The following is a 20,207-nucleotide window of genomic DNA, read 5'->3' on the forward strand; positions in this document are numbered from 1 at the left end:
AAATTTTTTAGTCCTCAAGGGAGCCTGCTGAACTCCGGTGAGGTCTGGTCCTGTGAGGTGTTCAGCGGGCAGGGTGGAACAGCGTGGTCCGGATGTGTGGATCACTCTGCTGACCTGACATGTTACAAGGATAGTACTTCAAGAAGGCAGAGCATAAATGACTGGATTTGCTGGGAGACTTTTCTTTATGCATTTCATTGGCACCAGCCAGTTTTCTATGTAGACAAGAAGGCAACAGACTATTTTGTGATTCGGGACTGCTCATGGAAAGTTCTTCAACAGTCGAATTGCAAAGGAAGGTTTATTCAAGGAAGGGTTGTTCCTTCCAGAAGGAGCACTTAGGTATAGATTTTTGTGTGTGACAAGGGCCACTTCCCGTGCACGTGGAGAGAAGAGGACTTACTGAGGCTTTTTTCAAGAAACAGTGTGGGAGTTCCTCTCTTGAATCTGGCATACACCCTAAAGCTTGGGAACATTTTGATCTGGAAATTCTGACAACTTTGTCATCCCCCCTCTTGAACATGTGGGTTTTCCTGTACCCCAGTTGGCTGTAACAATAAGTTAAATATGGATGTTCCCTTCTCCACATCCCCAGGTAGTGAAATGTGGTGGCCAGTTGATTAGAACTCTTTATTGTATCCTTCTGGATGGTAGGTTTGTGCCATAAATAACAGTTCCTCTGTTTTTTGTAAGCTGCAGTTGATCATGCTTTTTTGATCCTCTGCTAGAATCATCAACCAAAAGATGGATGCCTGATGGCTATGGCAAGAAGTCATCATCCTACTTCATCCTGGTCATTGGAAGGCTAACTAAAGCCTCACTTATACTGCCTTGCTACCTGTGGAACTATAGGCTGACATTTAAGGAATTGCTTTTTTTTTTTTTTTTTTTTTTTTTTTTTTTTTTAAGAGACAGAGTCTTTCTCTGTCACCCAGGCTGCTATACAGTGGCACAATTATAACTCACTGTAACCTTGAACTCCTGAGCTCAAGCGATCCTCCTGCCTTGGCCTTTTAAAACACTAGGATTATGGGCGTGAGCCCCCATGCCTGCCCTCATTTAAGAAATCTTAACAACAAATCTGTAGTTGATTATAAATTTTTTTTTTTTTTTTTTGAGACAGAGACTGTCTGTTTCACCCTGGGTGGAGTGCAGTGGCATCATCATAGCTTACTGCAACTTCAAACTTCTCGGTTCAAACAATCCTCCTGCCTCAGCCTCCCTAGCAGCTCAGACTACAGGCACACCACAACACCCAGCTAATTTTTCTATTTTTAGTAGAGACAAGGACTCACTCTTGCTCAGGCTGGTATGGAATGCCTGAGCTCAAGCAGTCCTCCCCACTCAGCCTCCCAGAGTGCTAGGAGTACAGGCAAGAACCACCTTACCCGGCCCTATATATTTTTTTATTTTTGCAAGAGTGAGCATAGCAATAGGGAGACAGAGAAAAGTGCATAAAACCAGGATGGCATTTGGTTGCATCTCTCTAGCCATCTTTGTATATTTAGCAATGCCTGGATTGTGAAGCCGTATCCAAATTCTGTGTGTAAAGGTGCTATGATCCACTAGCAATGCCTTCCCTGGGCATTGGCCACCTGCGTTCAGACCATAGACCTTTGAGTCTGCTCATGCCAGATGCCCAGGATCTTTGTTCATCTTAAGGTGCTTAATAAACGGTACAGGAATGGGGAAGGCTATTGGACATTAGATAAATAACATTTTGCAATTTTCTAAACATGGCCTACAAAGTGTGGAGAAATAGAGTGACTCATGAGAATCTTTGACTTCGATCATGTTCCCTCCGAGACGTGGCAGCTCACATTAAAAGCACAGCCTTGGGCTTAAGACAAAGTTGGGTCTGATGCCTAACTGTAGCACCTACTCAGGTTAATTTAGTTAATCTTAGGCAGCGTTCTTAATGCCTCAAGGCTATTTTTCTCTCTGTCAGATATAATCCCTGCCCCATTGCACTCTTCTGAGGACTACCTGAGACAGCGCTTGGAAAGGGCACTAGAACCTTGACTGCAAGAGAATTAACAAAGGCACTAGCGCCTTGAACATGAGAGAATCACAAACATAATAATCATCAGAAGGTCTCACATAGCATCAGTGGTACCCTGCAGCCAGGCTGTCAACTCTCAGACCAATCCCATGCCCTGCTTCTTCCCAGGGAACATACGTCGTCCCTATACCGTATGTCGCAGAGTCCTTAGGGGCGTGGGAAATGCAGCTGTTGATCTTGTGAAATGGCAGGTTGTATCTGTCAGGACCTGCTAGCTAGTGCATCAGCGTTAGCGAGGTCTACTTCAGGATAGCCTCTGAGTCTGTGTGGGGAAGAGGCAGCGGAAGCGGAGCCTTTGTTTGTGCTCTCCCTAGGTATTAGTTGTCTTTGTGGACCCCCGGTTCACCCCACCAGCAGCCCACTCAGCCCTAAGGCATGAAAGAGACAGGATTATCTTTTCACAGGGACTGACTCCTGCCTCACCTTGGTTACTCAAGTCCGAGTTAAAGTTCCTGACTTAGACTTCAGATTCTTTCCTGCTGTTTAGGGCTGGGATGACAAGCTGACCCTGCCCTGAAACCTAGCCCGAGATAAACCGTGGCGACTTTGGTCTCCTGATAAGGGAAACAAATGACAATCGCCATGCTATAGAATTTCCTCCAAGAACTCTGCCTGGGTAGTCATCGTATCTCCCTCCTTCTCAATTGCATTGTCTATGATGAAAGTGTTTATGTCACGATCTTGCCTTGCTCTGGGAATGAAAGCATAGTTCTAGTGAATTCTCTTGGCACTCCCTTGGTGCGGGTAATGGGGCCTGGAATTCTGTTGGGTTGTCCTGGAAGCACCCTGTTTCCAGACGGACCACGTCCCAGAGCCGGGTGGAACGTCTGCTGGGGCGTGAAGGAAGGGCCTCTGCAGAGCTTCCGGCCTTCCTTGTTGGGAGCGTGGGCTCAGTCCTCTCACCGTCATACTGCCTGCTGTCTTAGAAGTGCAAAGTCGAAGCTAAAATAAGTAAACGGTTACTCAGTGTACTGGAGATTGAAAATGGTGTAGATGCTAGAGGAAGACCACGCGTGCAGTCGGACAGTCAGAGCCACCTCAGCGTGATGGGAGGCTCTCTGCCTGAATTAGATACAAGGGAAATGTCAGATCATGCCCTGGTGGCAAATCTGTGTTCACAGAAGTCTTGTTTCTTATTAGCAGTGTCACAGGAGAGAGCCCCTAACAGTTGGGGCCCCAGGTCAGACACCCCACTCAGGAAGGATCCCCAGGGAGGAGCAGACAGTCAGTGGGCCCACAGCCCAGGCTGTCATTCCTCGACCCAGGGCTTCCCGCCTTCTCTGAAGCCCAGCGTCTCATACTCGGTTGCCAGCTTTCTCCTTGTTTGTGGAGCTGGGTACGAGGAGGCTGTGTCTGGGCACACTTAGACCCCAGCATCTGGGAACACGTGCGGCACCCATGTGCAGAGAGAGCACATCCATATTGAGCCGACTGCCACACTCGGGTGCCAGACTGAGGAGCTAGCCCTAGATAATAAGTTCAAGGGTTTCTCTTGATTTGTTTTTTACCTCTGTTATTTTATCAAACATAAGCAGCTTCAGATAAGATAGATTATCTTCACTTCTCCCAAACAACCCTGTGTTTACTAATTGATCTTCTCTTGGAGCTGCATAAAGTGATACATCAGTGTTTGCTACTTACAAACGCAAAGTAATCACCCTGGACGAGAGAACGTTAAAGACAATGTGCTAGGTCACGTGCTCCCAGTATGCCCCTGCCCCAGTAGATCCTCAATCTTGCTGGAGACTGGAACCTCAGGGCCTTGTCCCTGCCCTGTGCATTCCCCTGATGTGTGAGAGGGACGCATGCCTCCGTGGTCATAAAACAGTGTGCTCAAAACAAAAGACCAAGTGTGGGACATCAGGTCCCCAACCAAAACAAAGTTACCTAAAAGAATTCTATGAGGTTGATGAATCCACTGATGCCACAATCACATTCTGAAAAGGGCAATGGCACATGCCACAGTGACCTCCAAACATCTGAACAAGTTTTCAGCAAGGCAATTTATAAAAACGTCCATCAGGTTCATGGAGCTGAAGTCTCGACCATGCAAAGGTGTCTTGACTGGGCAGGTGGTGTGAACAGTGCAACACCAGGTACATGGTGATCATACAGGACTTCCCACATATGTGTGCACAGAAGATTCCCTTGGATGCAGGGAGGTGACATGCTGTCCATTCAGCTTACTTATCGAGTACCTCTCCTGTGCCAGGTGCTATTCTAGTTACTAGTATGCAATGGCTGCATCCCAGCCCTTTAGAAATTAGTAATCTAAGATGAGAACAGACACATGAATAGCTAATTATAATTCATTGTGGTGAGTACTCTAACAGAATTATTTTTTAAAATGCTACTAGCTCAAAAATCATTGAGAAGTTATTTCTGCTAAAAGAGATGTCAGGTAAGAATATGGAGGGAGGACCTTGAAGGAACAGTTAGCAAGGAAGAAATTATAACTAGATTTGAATTTAGACAAAGAGAGGATCAAATAGAGACTTTCATATCCAGATCCTAAAAGCGAGGTGTGGTTTGACCAAGAGTCTGGGGTTAGACATTCACGGTCCTCTGCAGGCTGCTGGGAGCATTTCTTCTTGAGGCACAAAGCCCTAGGAAGCCTTAGTGTTGTGTGTGGTAGGATGTGTGTGACCACAGAGCTTGTGAGGCTGCTGGTTTCCCTGCATCTCGCCTCACTGAGCTTTCTCTGTTTTCTCTGTCTCTTTTTGCAGCACGGAGTCCGGTATTTTCCCACTTGTCATCTTCTCTCCAGGGGCTCTGGACCATTCGGGCATACAAATCAGAAGAGAGGTTCCAGGAACTGTTTGATGCACATCAGGATTTACATTCAGGTCTGTACATTTCTGGAGATGGTTTCAAAGGCCAGCACCTCTGTGCTTCCCCTCTTTCTTCCCGCTGAGTGGCTTGTGTGGTCCTTCCGTCACTGTGCCCTGTGGCTGTCTCTCTCTCCAGGGCAGGGGTCAGCAAACCTTTTTTGTAAAGGGCCACCTGGTACATGTTTCAGGCTTTGTGTGCAATATCGTCTCTTGCAACTATTCACCTTTGCTGTTGTAACACCAAGGTAGCATAGATGACAGACATATCAGCAAACGGCCATGGCTGTGTTTCAATAAAACTTTATTTTACAAAAGCATGTAGGCCGTGATGTGCTGAGCCTTGCTTTAGAGCTTACAGGGTGGCAGAGAAAATCAATATCCTAGTTATCAGATTGCCCCCTACTTGATGTGTATTATTCTTTTTGCATTCGTAAAGTTTGTTTTTCCATTTGGAAACTTTGGAATTTCCTCTAACTCTACAAAATCCCCTTCCATCTTTATATTTATGGTATTTTGATGATAAAATGACACTTTAAAAACCACATGCAGATCCTTTTAGTGAGGTATTAAATAGTTATTTGCCCCAAAACACTGTATGCAGGGCCCTCTAGTAAGCATGGAGGGAGCTGAAATTAAATTGGGAGCTACACTCTCTGTAGTTGGAGAACTGGGAACAGTCAACCCTGTGAGTGGGTGAACTGCACATTAAGGCCCAACAGTGCAAGAGGTGCGCTTATGAGAGCATTTTTCTATGTGGTGCTGTTTGTGTGTGTGCGCTGTGTGTTGCCTTGTGTCACTTAGCTTTCTGGAATCTGCCGGTTCCTGGAGTGTGCAACTTTGCTGCCCTACTCTGTGTGAACATCTTTCGTGGCTCAACTGAGCAGAACACTCTGTCATGTTCAATGCAGTTAATACGGTCTTTGTATTTATTCATCCTGCATATTATGGTTCACGAATTCAGAGGCTTGGTTCTTGTTTTTGACAACGTCCCGATGGTTCGCCGTGCGTTTGGATGCCATCTGTGCCTTATTTGTCATCGTCGTTTCCTTTGGGTCCCTGATTCTGGCAAAAAGTGAGTACAGATGTGAATAACTATGTATGGTATGATTACAATCTTTAGCTGTGTTTACACTTGTTAAATTCAACTCTTGCCACCTTGTCCGATATTATATATTAACACTATTTGGTTCTAACGCAGCATATTTAAGTGTTTATAGTTTTTCAGGTTGGATATGATTCAGTAGTGTGACCCATTTAAAGGCGTCATTTGGGTCTTGATGAGTTTCTTTTATCCTTCTTTGAATGGGTTGAACTCTGTGACTAAATGAATTCAGAATATTCATTCCTGCTAGTGCCTGGGAATTGTGAGGAGAAAATCAAGTTTACTGTTAAGTGTTTGATTCAGCTGAGGGCTTTAGGTTTTACCTTTGGGACTCCTTAGATCTATTGGTGGTCATTGCCTGGTGCATTAGGTTGAGAAGGATTCTCAGCAGCAAAGAGCATGATCATCGGTGCCACATCAGGTGTTGGTGGGCGTGGCTTGACTTCACCACCCCTAACTCTTCCATAGTGACAATACTGAATTACAGTATTTACTGATGGAACAATGAGAATGGTATTTTAATCTCAAAAGCATTGGCTCTTAGGACGTATTGCCTTGTTTTTAGCGGTTTCCAACTGTGGTTGCCTTGGACGTAGAATGTGGAATTGCATAATGGGCTTTGAAACCATAATGACGATTGTCTGAATTAGTCCTCACATGTGTTATACTGTTTTTCAAATGTATGTTTATCTTGTTGGCATTCATAAACTCAACAATCTTTCTGAATTTATAATCCCTATTTTTTCGTTGTATCATCATCTCAATCAACAGATAGTAAAAGTATAACCATTACTATCATTATATGCACATTGTGTAGTTGTGATGGAGGGCTCATCTTGGTAAAGTGCCAGAGGGAGCCAGGCTCAGGTTCGGAATGAGGCTGACTTTATTCCCTTCTTCCTCCTCTTGTAGCTTTGGATGCTGGGCAGGTGGGCTTGGCGCTGTCCTACGCGCTCACCGTCATGGGGATGTTCCAGTGGTGCGTTAGACAAAGTGCCGAAGTTGAGAATATGGTAACGTTTATCCGAAGGTTCTTAGGCTTTTCAAGTCTCCTTGCCATTACATGGCATAAAAGCCATTCTTATGTAAAATATTAAACTGTTATTTTTACATCATAGCTAACAGTTTTTTAAGATCCTCCATCTGTTTAAAGTTAATGTAACATAAAATATACACATCTTCTTCTCAGTCTTATGTGTGCTATGTCAGCAGGTTTTATATGCATCACAAGCTGTCTTCAGATGTAATAAATGTCTCTGTAGGAGGGAGTTTCTGAAATCCTAGAGAGGATATAAGCTAATTTCTTTGAGGCTTTTTATTTTTGTTTCTTAATGGATAATTCCTCATTCCTGGTAAAAGAAGAATCAGTATCTTGAGGTTATTTGTTTGTTTAATCTTTCTCCCTCCCACCCCCACCCTTATCAATTTGATCATTTATTCTCTTATGTTTTGAACAGGAGGCATTCCTGGTAGCACAAGCCCCGTCTTGGAATGTTCTAGTCAAAGGCGTCAGGTTATATGTACCTTCTCCTAAAGGGAGAAAAACAATCTGAAATCTTTTCATTTCACTCTTCTTGTAGAGCAGAAGTTGACTAATTATTACAGTAAGGTTTGATGACCACCCAATTTACTTATTTATTAATATTTATTTATTTATTTATTTTTGAGACAGAGTCTTACTCTGTCGCCCAGGATAGACCGCAGCAGCATCACTGTAGCTCACTGTGACCTCAAACTCCTGGGCTCAAGTGATCCTCCTCCTTCAGCCTCCCGAGTAGCTGGGAGGCATGCACCACCATGCCTGGCTAATTTTTCTATTTTTCATAGAGATGGGGTCTGGCTCTTGCTCAGGCTGGTCTCCAACTTCTGAGCTCAAGTGATCCTCCTGCCCCGGCCTCCAGTGTTCCAGGATTACTTGCTTGAGCCATTGCACCCTACCCCAGTTTAACTGATGTATAGCAGGTGGCCATTGTATAGCAAAAGATTTTGATTAGTGATCCTAAGCATGCCTTTTTTTTTTTTTTCATAGTCCTTGTCTTTTATTCAGATGTGAGAAGTGGGTAAATAAAATCTAAGCATTCATTTTTCTAATGCTTTTAGTTTTAATGTAATGTTGAAGGAAGTAGCCATAAGTGAGGGTGTAATTCAGTGATGAACAAGTTTGTAAATCATCAAAGTCCTAAAGCAATCTCTTACTTCTCGTCCTTTGGGGATGTTAAGACCTGAGATTTCCTTAACCAGCTGTGTACAAAAGATGAATGTTTCATTGATAGTCTCTTAGCGTTTGTGAACCAGACCGTCCATCCCTAACCTATGTGGGTGCCTTATGTCTTTCAGATGATTTCTGTTGAAAGGGTGATTGAATATACAAACCTTGAGAAAGAGGCACCTTGGGAATACCAGAAACGTCCGCCGCCGGCCTGGCCCCAAGAAGGAGTGATTATCTTTGACAATGTTAACTTCATGTACAGTTTAGACGGGCCTGTGGTACTGAAGCACCTGACAGCACTCATTAAATCACAGGAAAAGGTTTGTTTAAACCATCTTGCCTCTTTAAAGTTTCATCTAAATATTGAGGACCACATCTGCTTGTTGGCTTCCTCTTGGACATGTCAAGGGGATTTTCTGTTCTATTGTGGATGCAAATTAGATCAGTGATAATGTAGGTAAATCTGTCTTGGTAATGACCACGGAATGTGGATACCACCATTTCTTTATTCACGCTGTGAGCTTTCCATGGTGTTTGGTGTGCCCTGCGCTCCAGGGCTGAATTTAACCTCACTCACAGTACCGTGTCCACAGCTATTCATGGGTGCCCCAGGAGGTCAGTCCTGCCTCCTTGTCCCTAACACTGGCATGTCTAGTTGTATCGATTCTTTCTTTGTGGTGTTTTCCAAGTCCTTCTCTTCCGCTTCATTGCTGCAGCTTCCGTTCCAGCCCTTCTCCTCTGTCCCTTGACCCTTAGTCTTTCCTGCCTTTAACCTACACTCCCCCTTTGCTTGCCTGCCCTCCCACTGCACACTGTTTCTTTCTGAACACAGATATGACCTGTACCTGGCTCCCTGCAAGCTCATGTCCTGGGTGAGCTGCTGCTCCAATATCCTGTCCAGGCCCCAGAGACCAGTAACAAAATCACGTGCACACACAACTCTTGCAGACAGCCTGTCACCTAGATGAAAGTGTTAGATACTTAAAGAACTGCTCAACTCTTTCCACCCGAGACCCATTTAGTGGACTATAGCCATAACCCTTGTGCCTTGAAAACAGTAAGTGTACAACTTCGTACCCAAATGATACCCAGGGAACAGCTTTAGTAAGTTGCTTGGCACAGGCCGTTTGCTAATTGTTTCCATAGCTTCCTTGTGGGGCTGAAGAAGGTGAGGACTGCTGTGTGGACAGCACTCACTGTAGCTCTTTATGAAAGCAGCGTCTTTCACATTCTGTTCCTCACAGCACCAGAAGGGATGTTTGCCTACTTACAAGGTGTTTATTAGATCTGACATTGTCAAGATAATTCCGTTAATTTGCACACATCTTAAAAGCCATAAAATATGAATTATCTACAATACTCTGTTGTGCAACTTAGAAAACATAACCTATAACCCCAGATTTATATTGTTCAATCTTAAAAACTCCCAATTCATAGGATTATCTGAGATCTAAAATGCTTGAGAGTAAATTAAATTTGAAGACTGAATTATAATAACTACAATAACTTGATTTTTTATTTGGGTCTTACTGCACTTGCAGTCTCACCTTTAGCCCCATTTGTGTATTTGGAGCGTGTATCCAGGCAGTGTAGTCATGAAACGCTTTCCCCCTGCCTGTGTGTGTCCAGGTTCCATCTCCTCCACACCTGCCCCCAGCACTTCTGGCAGCCCCCTTGGTGTTGGATCTGATTCAGAGAGGCACCGTTTCAAGCAGGGACATGGGAATGTGTCAATAGAGCAGAAATGGGGCTTTATTCTCTTTCATTCATCTCCTCTGCTCAGGTTCCTGGACGTTACAGTAAATAGGAAAATGTAATCGGTACTAACCAGGTTTCTAATTCATGGAAGAAATAGCAAGTAAAAATAAAGAACCAAAATGAGGTAAATACCACCCTGGCCTTCCGGGTTAGATTCTAAACACTGGCTGCATATTTCATTTAGAAGATTTTGTGGTTGATTTGATTATTTTAGAGAGTGCTGGGCCATTTTAAAGCATTTTCCAGCTCTAGAGGTAGAATTGATTTTGGTTTATTATTTTTTTTTTCTTGCTCAGAGCTATTACTTGGGTAATACATTTTTGCAGATGTGTACTAGACCTTGCCATAATGTGCAAAAAATATTAGTTTGCCATATTTTCTCCTTTTCTACATAATGTTTTCTCGGAAACCCCTCCCTTTGAGCCCTGATATCCCACTTGCCCTACCTGCTTGCTGATCCTGGCTGCTGACGGGGTGGAGGGGGGCCAGAACCAGCAGCACCCGCACCTGCTGGGACCTTGCTGGAAATGCAGACTCTCAGGCCCACCAAGCTCTCCTGAGCCAGAACTACCATTGAGCAAGACCCCCTTGTCCTGTCATCTCTCTCCCATAACAAATTTTCGTGATGGATAATCCATGCTTTCCAAGAAGCTTCCTTTGACAGCTTGATGTAGAGGTCATGCATTACCCAATACTGGCTAAGCACAGAGATGGTTCTGAGTTCCTTCCACTACCTGATGGGATCAGAATTAGTCTTGCTGCCCAAACAGGGTTTGTCTGGCTCCCCCGTGCCCTGCACAGCTGCAGGTTTCTCTCTTAGTATCTGCTGTGCATGCCAGTTCTTCCTCTCAGCAACTGTGATCCCCCAACTACAGGTACCTTCCTTGCTCAGAGCTGTGGGTTTATTGTCCCACTGACCACATTGTGCTCATCAGTATCCACGCCTGCTTTAAATGTCTGGCATTAGGACCAGCATGATAGTTCCTATAACTGCAGCCGCACTTCTCCCCCGTCTCCCTGCTAGCCGGACTGAGAGAGTAATAGGGTGCCAGGCCACTCACGTGGTAGGGAGGCCATCAGCAGGAGTAGTAAAAGGCAGACTTACTTGTGTTTGAGTCCTGTTCTGCCACTTAACGGGCTCAATTATTTCAGATAGGTTAATGTTACTAAGCCTCAGTTTTCTCTTTTGCAAAATGCAGGTCACAGGATCTAACCTCTGGGGTTGTTATATATCTTGAACAAGGTGTAAAACACCTAGCACAGTGACCAACACAAATAAATGCTTGATCAAAGACAGCTATCATTATCATGAAGTGTTAAATGAACTTAACCACTTATGCATAAATTGTAGCCCCCCCCCCCCGTAAAATGAGGGATGGGCCATTTGCAGTCTATTCATGGTTATAAGATTCATTTGCCACGTCTGTAGTCTGTTCAGTTTATTGTGGGCCTGAACATCATGGTAATAGATTTCCTGTTAAATTTTCAAGACTGAGTGAAACTCTATAGAATACTCTTTCATGGGGACATCACAGGTGATACGAATAATACAAAAGTGACTCGAATGCAGATTCTGCCCTCAGCACATACAGCCAGTAGCAGAAACAAAGTCATATATAAATCGCTGTTCTACACAGAACGAGGTCCCCAATTTTGTGGATGTTTAGAAAAAAGTGACATGACACCCATTAGGGTTAGGAAAGATCCACATGAGGGAACAGGTTGTACATTTTCACAAAATTAGGCATTTGGTCCAGACTTTGATGTGTGGTTAGGAATTCGGCAGGTAGAGATGCACATCAAAGGCATTCACGTGGGGATCACCGTGAGCAACAGTAGGATGTCACAATTGCACGTGGGTGAAGAATTAGGGAACTGCAGACTTTACAGGGGAGCACACTACTAGGTATATAACGCACACCCCAGTAACCCCAAGGAAGCAGAGTCACGGAGCTCAGGTTTTAGGAAGGGGTAACTGGTACCATTTTGTAGAGGAGGTTTCCTGGGGCACAGTGTCAGGCACAGAGCCATCTTTCGGATGTTTCTTCTGAGAACTGAGTGTACAGGAATCACAGTGAGAAGACACAGTAGGCAGGAAGCCAGGAGCTCTTGAGTCCTCCTAGCAAGTCGTAATGGGGAAAGTGATTCCCTTTTTGGAATCAAACTCATGTCAGTTAAAACAAAGTTATAACACCCAGGTTGGTGAATATGCAGGGAATCGGGTAGGAGTAGAAATTGGTATCATATTTCTGGAGGGTGGTTTGGCAGAACTCCTTTGAAAATGTTCATACCTGTTTCTCAGCCATTCCACATCTAAGAATTTACCTTAAGGAATAGTTAAGGTTGTTTGCAAAGATTTAGCTTCAAGGATCTTTAACATGGTGTTATTTGTAATAGCAAAGTATTAGAGATAGCCTAAACATCCACAAATAGTGGATTTGTTAAATAAATGATCATATATACTGTAATATTATGTGGCCATTAAAATAAATTTTTTTTGTGAAATAGTGAAAACAGATTACAATATGTTCGTATTAAACTCATTTTGTTTAAATATATGAGTTTGTTTCTTTAGGAACACACACACCCCCTCAAGTTCAAAAAGAAATTGCATCAACATGTAATAAGGCTTCTATCAAAGTGCTGTGGTCGTGGCTAGTACTGATTTACTTTTCAAATTCATTGGCACTGATTATAATTAGGCAAAGAATTTGTTTTGTTTTTTTAAAAGATTAATGCAGCCTGTTCTCAGGTGATGGCTGTGGGAATTAAAATGAGGAGACTGAGTCATGAAACAGAAGAAGTCATATCTTCAGGGCTTGGTACTAGTAGAGAGAGCTGAAAGTGGGCGATTTGAGCCCATGAACTTGGGGAAGAAGTTACAAGATTAAAATGGGGACATCTGAACCTGAGCTGTTTTGAGTGGAGCATTGGGTATTGATCAGGTAGACTTTAATGTATGAAGAGAATACAAATGTCTAACAGCCAAAGTGAGTGATCTTGGCCTAGTTGGGAAACATAAAGGAGCAGTAGCAGAGCACCTAAAATAAGACAACCTCAGAGTGTCTCTTTGGTGTTGTGAATATAAACTTAACTGATATTGGTGATATTCTCCATAGCCATTTGATTCAACTCATTGGTGACCTGTAGAAAACTTTGTAGTTTTTGTGACTTTGAACAGTACAGGGAATAGCTATAGCCACATTTTCTTAGAGTTTCCTTTTTTTTTTTTTTTTTTTTTTAATTATCCTCACTTGAATTTGGAGCTTACAGTCCTATGGTCATACTCGACCCTCAGTGTCCCTCCATCTGAGGGGCCCCTCTTGGCCCTCTACCAATAGCCTACAAAGTCCAGGTGTGCACAAATGGATCCGTTTCCCATAGAGCTGATAGCCTGTGAGTGTCCCGACATTCTCACAAACGCAGCATTTGCCTGTGTCTTGATGTGTGGTGACTTACACACGAGAACACCTAGAGATGCCCAGAAACCCACATAAGCCACATACATATGTATATGCACTAGGACCTGTGTACAGAAAAAGGCCCATTTGTAAAACGTAAATTAGAACTTACCGTAATGTTGGAAAGGGCTCCAAAGATAATAGCTAAAGCCACTTTTCTTATACTTAATCTTATAGAGATAAAGTCTTTTTTGAAATGCCATTATCGATTTTACAGATTGTTTTTAAAATGTGTAGGTATTCAAATGAGATAATATGTAAAATTCTCAGCACATATTCAGTATGCAGTAAAGTTTATTTCCTTTCTTTTTAAAGTAGTGAGTTTTTAAAATTTATTCATTTACAAATGATTGAAGGCATGTCTTATGGCCTTCAGTGATTCCAGATTCCTAAATATGAACAATGTCCATTCCTTAGGAAGCTCCCACCAGGGAGTTTACAGTCGGGCAAGGTCAGTGGTAAAAAGGCCAGTTTCTGTGTACAGGTCTAAATGCACACATCTGAAAGCCAGTTTCTGCAGAGCAGTTTCATTCCTGACCACCACATTACCTGCATTATGTTGATTCTTTGATCTTATTGTCAGTGCACTTCATTTCTCTCTGCTTTGACTTTAATAAGAGGAAGGATACCTGATACAAATGTTTCCCAAGGGGCAATTGTAAGTATTAATTGGTTTGTAAAACGCCTTTTGAACTGCTCAGATGAAAGGCCCCATATAAATAGCCAATGTCATTTATGTTGTTGTTGATCTCATTATGTATATTTTGCCTACTGGTTACTTTCTTTTAAGACGCGGAGACTCTAATTTGATAATTTTAAGACATTTGTTTCCTTTTAGGACAGAACATAACCAGATATTTAATATGCAGAGTTTGTCTTCCAAAGACTAATTCATCTTAAATGATACAACTCTGGAAAAATGAATACTTGTTCTTGTATAACACTTCTGATTTGCATTGTTAACATCTCTGTGAAGAAATTCTCCAGGTTCAAAATACTCAGACCCTAAAAGTAACACTAATTTAAAAATTGCCTTATTGGCCACTTACTGCTGGTTTTTCACTGGCTACTAGATTGATTCTGTTATTTTTAACTCTTCTTTAGACTGTTGTATCTCAACTAGGGGCAGTTTTGCCCTTAAAAAGTCATTTGTCAGTGACATTTTTGGTTGTTACTATTTGGGGGTATGCTACTGGCAGGTAGGAGGTAGAGTCCAGGGATATGGTGAACATCCCATAATGCATGGGATAGCCCCTCACAACAAAGAATTATCCAGCCCAAAATGTCAATAGTGCTGGGGTTGAGAAACTCTTTTAGATTACACTCCATAAAGAACTTCCTTAATTCATCTTCAAAAATCAAAAGATTTCGTCCTAAGTTTGGTACATACTGCTATTTTTTAATCCCTCCTCCTGTATTTCTCCGTAGGTTGGCATTGTGGGAAGAACAGGAGCTGGAAAAAGTTCCCTCATTGCGGCCCTTTTTAGAATGTCAGAACCTGAAGGTAAAATTTGGATTGATAAGATCTTGACAACTGAGATTGGACTTCACGATTTAAGGAAGAAAATGTCAATCATTCCTCAGGTATGCAAGTTAGAGCGTCATCACGTGCTCCTTTTATAGGGCAGCTAAATTTAATTGCTTTAATTTTATTGCCTTTTTTTTATGGGGTGAAAGGATTGATCCTTCCCCCCCCAATAGAACACATTTTTAACAGCAGGTATTTTCGTCAGATGCTAGGGCTTGTTTGTTCATTCGTTTGTTTTCGTGTGTGTGTGTGTGTGTGTGTGTGTGTGTGAGATTTAATAACTTACCCACATAGATTTCTGGACTCAAACTTCCCCAGGTGCCACAGTTTTATCCACTGATAACCAAATAATTCTGAGAACAAAATGATAAATTGTTTGTTTAGCACTCAAGGTTTCTATAGAGATACATGGATTTTAAGTGTCTTGATGGAATTTTGCCGTAGGAAATAAAGCTACCCTTTCAAAGGTGATTATCTCCATTGAGGGCTTTCTGTGAAACCATGGGGCTGTGAGAATTATGTTGCTTTTGGATGCTTTGGGGAAACTTTTAGAATCTAGTCATCAGTAAATGATTTTAAGCAGGGAGGGGGTACAGTAGTGATGAAGAGATGTTCAGTTCACAGAGACAGAAAGTAGAATGGTGGTCGCCAGGGGCTGAGGGAAGGTGGGGATGAGGGGTTATATTGTTTAATGCTGTGGTCCCCAACCCCTGGCCTGTTAGGAACCAGGCCACACAGCAGGAGGGCCAGTGAGTGAAGCTTCATCTGTATTTACAGCCACTCCCACCATCACTTGCATAACCACATAAGCTCCGCCTCCTGTCTGATCAGTGGCGAACCCTGCTATACACTGTGCATGTGAGGGATCTAGGTTGCAGCTCCTCTCGAGAATCTAACACCTGATGATCCTGATGATCGGAGTGGAGCTGAGGCGGTGGTGCGAATGCTGGGGAGTGGCTGCAAATACAGATTGTCATTAGCAGAGAGGTTTGACTGCACAATAAATGAATGTGCTTGAATTATCCCCAAACCATCTCCCACCCTCCCGGGTCCGTGGAAAATTGTCTTCCCGTCCCTGGTGCCAGAAAGGTTGGGGACCACTGGTTTAATGGATATAGGGTTTCAGTTTTTTTAAGATGGAAAAATTCCTGTGAATGGATGGTATTAATGACTGGAAAACAATGTGAATGTCCTTAACACTATTGAACTGTATACGTTAAAATGGTTGTAGTGGTAAATTTTATGTTGTGTGTATTTTACCACCATGTTTTAACAATTAAACATAGAGATGTCCCTTTTAGTAAAAATGGGAAGAAATTTTCAGCACATGATCCTTCTGGCTATTAGAAGCTTGACTTAGTGGTTACAGTAGGTAATGAGAGTTTAAATTCCCAAGTTGTACCCATTTCAAAAATGGGCCAAATGAGATTTACTTTGCAGAGATAATGGGCATAAAGTACTTTCATATCCTTGGATGAAAGGATCTAGAATCGTGCCTTGCATTTACTTTTAATGCTTCTTAATAAGAAATGGTTGTGTGCTTGTGTACATAAAGGAACTCGAAATAAAGAAATAACGTTAGATGATTCTTGGCTCTTCCAGTAATGTTTTGGAAGCACATCTGAGCAGAGACTAAATATACCTTGACATCACCAGGTTTTGGTTTTGTTCCATAAGTTTCCACCCTCCTTTTGAGCAAATGCTCCCTATATAGACTCCAGAGAGTATGCTTACAAAACAGTGCTAAGCTTTGTGTCCACGTAGATTAGGATCAGCAAGCATTGTAAACACAGAACCTTTATTTTTTGAACTTTATATTTCTTTGTCTCCAAGGCACAATGCTGCTTGATAAAAGAAACATGGTCTAGAGAGACTGCGCAATGTATAAAGGGTCCCAGGAAATCACTCGGGAGACAGCCTGGGATAGATTCTTTCAGAGCATGTACTGAGTGTCAGCATGACCCACATTTTTATACTGGTGCTGCCTGATGTAACTGGGTGACCTTGATGAAGTCACTTAGCCTCCAAAGCTTCAGTTTCCTCATCCTTAAACCAGGTCTGGTAATTACTACCTCACAGATTTGTTGTGAAGATTTAACTGGATGGAAATTGTGGTCCGTCCTATACCTGGTTCTTAGGAATGCTAGTTCTATTTAGTAACTATTTATTACCAAGGACTCGGGTAGTGGACCTTCAGGTATCATTGCTACTTAAGTAAAAATGATAACACATTCGAGAAGACTTTGCTCGTTAATTTCCATTTATGTTTTTGTGATCCTTGATCATTTTCTTGATACCAAATTATTTATATAAATTTAAATAATGAAGCAGAAAAAAGAAAGCATACAATAGGGAGAAACCTAAGAAAGAAATCTAATGTTTTTCCCATAAGGAGCAAAAGGTGAGACTGTTACTTTGTTATGTTTTTTGGCTCCCATCCCATGTGCCTGACCACTGTCCTGGACCCCACTAATGATTTGCAGTTCCCCGCACAGACGCTGACGCTGACTCTCAGCCCTGTCCATGTCCCTTGCTATTTTCTGCCTCTCCGTGAGGACAGAGGCTGCCCCTCTCATTTCTGTTGCCCTAGTGCTTGTTGCAGTCCCAGAGAAGTTACACAAGTAGTAATAATTCCTTACATATTTGGAACCCTTACCATGTTTTAGCTTTTTTCCCTCCATCTCTCACTTAATCCTTCCAGCAATTCTATCTCATCCTCATTTGACAGATTTAAAAACCCAGGCACAGAGAGCGTCACCCACTTAACAAGTAAATAGCAGAGCCAGGATTCAAATGGAATGCAGGGCGATTCCCGACTCCAGATCCTGAGCTCCTACACACTCTACTAGGGACTGCCAGCAACTACAATAAGAGCTCCACATTGTGGTATGATTCCATGTGGCCACATGTGGGCACACGCACAGAAGCAAAAATTTCACAAAACAATATTACCCTGTGCTTCTGTGCTCTAATATTTTCTATTATAGCCATTCAGTTCTAGTTCATAAAAACACAAAATGATGGCCACAAGGCACAAAGTTGATTTCATGATCCGTTGGTTGCACCTGCAGTTTGCAAAACACTGTGTGTGCCTCACTGTCCTCCCTGCTTGGCTGGGCTCCTGCTGCCTGTCACCCCCACGCAAGGAGCCTCATTGATATTAGCGATTCTCACAGCAGCCTTGCAAGGTGGGTAGTCTTAGCCCCATTTTCCAGGCAGGAAGTGAAGGCTTGGGGAGATTTATATAATAACTTACCTTGAAGCAAACAGCCAATAAGTAGTAGAATAAAAACTCAGGACTATCAGACTCCAAATATTATTTTTTTTTAATAAATGTTTGTTGAGCACTGTGATGTCAGATATTTTACCCATTGTTTTTCGGTCCACTCCTCGTAAAAAAGATTCCCAAAAACTGTAACCAAAGAGCATAAATATAGAGCAAAGTCAAAAGACCCAGAACTTTATTCCTCAATTGAACAGATAGGTAGTTTTGAAAGACTGAATTGTTTGGTATATTTTTTTTTGCCAAAAACTTCAAGTGACACTCAGCACTAAAAGAAAATTATTTTAGAAACAGTCTATTCACTTATGTTTCATGGGCTAGCGAGCCTCGAGAGGAGATAGTCCAAGCCTTACCTTGTGGGAGCGCAGAGCCCTTTGTCTTACATTGTCTTGCTGGCTGCAGAGGTGGGAGAACTCCACACACTTTAGGTTGCCTCAAGGTTCCTAATCTGCAGTGCAGAAAGCATACATCCCTCTTCCCTGGAGTGAATGGGAAGCAGGGTGCTTGTCAGCACCCTGATTTAGGGAACCTAGGAAGTTTGGAGCAAATACAGCAAACGGGGCAGCAGGTGCTGTTTCTCTGAGCAGGTGGGTTTAGGTGAGTCAGGCCTGCATCTTTCCTTCCCTGGGCAGAGCAGCTTCTGTGCTCTCTCTCTTCCAGGCTCATCCCCTTAGTTTATGGCTCAGGGTCCTCCTGCACTCTTAACCCCACCGTGAACAATTCAGAGTTAAGGGTTAAGTGGTAGCAGCACAGACGTGGGAAGGCATAGGAATGGTGACATACACAGTCATGGGCCAGTGCTGGAATCACTTGAAAAACCAAATTCTGTATCCTTAAGATTGTACTCTCAATCTGTGTTTCAAATTTCAAGAAGAAGCAAATAGTGAAAACAGAACAGGTAGCTGAAATGTATGCTGCTTTTGTGCTCATCACCCAAATTGGTTAAATGCACTCCCCAAAGAGAACACCAAGGTGAGACTGTGTTCAGAGAATAGCTTGCTTATCTGCAAGGATCTGAAAAATTGAATTTCAAAACTTTTGGATGGATATTTTACACCTAGAGCCCTTATCCTATTGGCACAAAGAAAATGTTTTCAACTGAGAAGTAATTCCATGCAAATTCAACATTCACGATGGCACCCTAAGGGCGGGCACACATCAACAGCTATAACCTTTTCATGACGAAACAGATTCGTTTTGTATATTTAATAGATTCCTTTGGTATCAAAGCAAAAGCTAGGTACTTTTTCAACAGCCCGCTGCTAAAAGTCTTCTGCTGTGTTGGTATTTTTATTCCCTGAGTTTACTTCAATAGGTTGAAAAGGTTAACCCGAGCTGTGTCTCTTTAAGACTTCTTTTTTATTACCTGATTTTCTTTCCTTTTTTTTTTTTTTTCTTTATGAGAACAAAACTCAAAGAGAAAAAGAGGTAGTATGCTGTTACTAGTAACGAATACAATTGGATTCTGGCCTAATGCAGTGGGTCCTTTGTTTCTGCACACTGAAATCTTCATTAAAGCCCAGGGAATTGCTCCCTGGAGCCGCTGACCTTTTTGTATCTAAAGAAGACTTTACATGACTTAAATTCTTTTTCCTTTGTTGGCAAACAATGTTCTTTTCTTTTGAGAATGGATGATGATCAGTTTATTTGGAGGCTACAGGATTAAAAAAAAAAAAAAAAAGAAGAAGAAGAAAGAAACCAAGATTTAAAGTGCGTTCAGGTGATCCCTCATTCTTGAGCTAGGGAGATGAGCTGCCTTTATTAAAGGTCCTCAGGTTAAATGCAGCTCTTAGGACATCAGGAAACAGCAGTAGTAGCTACTGTCCAATATGTATTTTAGGGAATGTAAGTTTTCTGGTTTGGAGCCCAAAAAGATTGGGGTAAAGTGAAGTGTTGTGCTTCATCTTGCCCGTTTGTAACTATTTGTAGAGTTTTTGTTTTGGTCCCAGGTCGTTTTTAAGTATCAGAAGGTT

At 42.4% G+C, this 20,207-nt stretch overlaps 1 protein-coding gene across 2 annotated transcripts in view; it reads left to right on the forward strand.

Annotated features, from left to right (window-relative positions):
- The window catches only part of ABCC4 (ATP binding cassette subfamily C member 4 (PEL blood group)), a 226,468-nt gene that overhangs the window by 173,940 nt on the left and 32,321 nt on the right, over positions 1–20,207 (forward strand). For both annotated transcript variants that reach the window (XM_069467093.1, XM_069467094.1), the window contains 5 exons: positions 4,789–4,908; positions 5,855–5,965; positions 6,908–7,008; positions 8,333–8,524; positions 14,852–15,007. In XM_069467093.1, the coding sequence (XP_069323194.1) occupies positions 4,789–4,908; positions 5,855–5,965; positions 6,908–7,008; positions 8,333–8,524; positions 14,852–15,007 (680 nt within the window). The remainder of the gene's footprint in view (positions 1–4,788; positions 4,909–5,854; positions 5,966–6,907; positions 7,009–8,332; positions 8,525–14,851; positions 15,008–20,207) is intronic.

The sequence above is a fragment of the Eulemur rufifrons genome, chromosome 4 (assembly GCF_041146395.1).
Source record: "Eulemur rufifrons isolate Redbay chromosome 4, OSU_ERuf_1, whole genome shotgun sequence".
NCBI classification, from domain to species: domain Eukaryota; kingdom Metazoa; phylum Chordata; class Mammalia; order Primates; family Lemuridae; genus Eulemur; species Eulemur rufifrons.